This window comes from Condylura cristata, unplaced genomic scaffold (genome assembly GCF_000260355.1).
Source record: "Condylura cristata isolate star-nosed mole 26May11 unplaced genomic scaffold, ConCri1.0 scaffold00009, whole genome shotgun sequence".
NCBI classification, from domain to species: domain Eukaryota; kingdom Metazoa; phylum Chordata; class Mammalia; order Eulipotyphla; family Talpidae; genus Condylura; species Condylura cristata.
In genome coordinates, this window is record NW_004567110.1 from 1,093,682 (window position 1) to 1,095,174 (window position 1,493).

The 1,493-nt window shown below is 70.8% G+C and overlaps 1 protein-coding gene across 1 annotated transcript in view; it reads right to left on the minus strand.

Annotated features, from left to right (window-relative positions):
- Nucleotides 1-1,205: 1,205 nt before the first annotated feature.
- GPAA1 (glycosylphosphatidylinositol anchor attachment 1) overlaps nt 1,206-1,493 on the minus strand; it is a 3,809-nt gene continuing 3,521 nt past the window's right edge. Inside the window, exon 10 of the mRNA XM_012722869.1 lies at nt 1,206-1,492. Coding sequence (XP_012578323.1) covers nt 1,300-1,492 — 193 coding nt within the window. The 3' untranslated portion in view covers nt 1,206-1,299. The remainder of the gene's footprint in view (nt 1,493) is intronic.

Below are 1,493 nucleotides of genomic sequence, written 5' to 3' on the forward strand. Positions count from 1 at the left end.
GGCCGGCCCCGCCGTGTCGCTGGAGCCGGCTGGCAGCGTGTGGGAGCCGCGGCCCGGATCCTGCCTGTGCAGGTCAGGCCTGCCCACGTGCCCTCCCTGCCCCCCACCGGCTCAGTGGGGGTCGCCCTCCAGCAGTCGTGGGCTCCTCCGGTGGCGGCCCTGCAGCCCCTAGCTGAGGGCCCTCAGGCCTGCCTCAGTCCGGGGCTCCCCGGCCCCCAGTGTCTGGCCCAAGCCTAGCACTTCATCTGGGTCGCACCGGTGCCTCCCAAGGGCGCCTGTGCTGGGAGGCCCCAGGGAAACCCCAGGGTGCTGGCCCAAGGGGGCGTTCTTAGCCGTGGTCACCCGCCACAGCCCGTGGACTGGGTGCAGGGAGGCACCGCCTTGGAGGGCCCCTGGACCCTCTGCTCAGCAGGCCCTGGGCCGGGAAGGGCCCCCCAACTCCCCGTGAGGGCCTGCCACACCCCGAGCAGCGGGAGCTGCCTCCGCCCGAGGTTCCAGACAGGTGTGGACCGGCTCCTGGGGCACAGGTCAGCCGCGGCACCCCCGGGCTCTGGTGTGTGTGGCAGCAGCAGCTGAGAGAAACCGGCCTAGGGGAAGGGGTGCTGGGACGTCCTGGGGCGTTCCCCGTGTTCTCAGACGTGCCCGCCAGAGAGAACAGGCAGCTCTGCTAGGGGCCACCCCACCACGGGCTGGGAGTTCACCGAGCCCGCAGCAGGCAGAGTGCTCGGAGGGGTGATGCGTCTGGGGGTCACCGCACCTCCCTCAGACACCCCGCTGCTCTTCGAAGGGACCCAGCCCCAGAGCCCTCCTGATGCGAGGGTGCCCCGAGCCCCCAGGAGTTCCCCGGAAGCAGGGTGCCAGTCACCCCGGGTCACAGGAGCACACCTCTTCAGGGAGTCACTGGCTCCCCTGCACCCCAGTCAGGCGTGCTCCTAATCCGTCACTTAAGCCCACACAGGTCCCCCCACACCCCCTCTAGGGTCTGGCTCCCAGCCCTGCCCCCTGCCACAGGGCTGACGAGACGGCACGTGGCCACTGGGTGCCCAGTCCGCCAGCTCTCACCCAGTGCTGGCGGCAAGGCGCTCACCACCCCTGGAAGCATCTGTGTCTGCACACCCCAACTCTGCCGGGGGTCGACTCACCCCAAGTGGACACGGCCACGGCGCCCCCGCCACCCGGCAGGTGCCCAGAGACCGCAGCCCACGGCCAAGGAACGCTGAGGCCAAAGGCCTGTTTATTTCCCGACGGAGAACACGCTCGCCGGGCCCCGACTGAGTCCCCCCTTGGGGCAGGCGGCTGTCACTTCCAGAAGAGAACGTTCCAGAAGAGCAGCCAGCAGGGGTAGAGGCCCAGCGAGAGCAGCGGGAAGAGCAGCGCGCCGTAGGAGTGGTGATCCAGCACGCCCTGCGCCAGCGCCGCCAGGAAGAGCTGCCAGCCCTCGGCCGGCGACAGCGGCGCCTCCCGCAGCTCGCGCCACAGGAACAGGCCGCCCA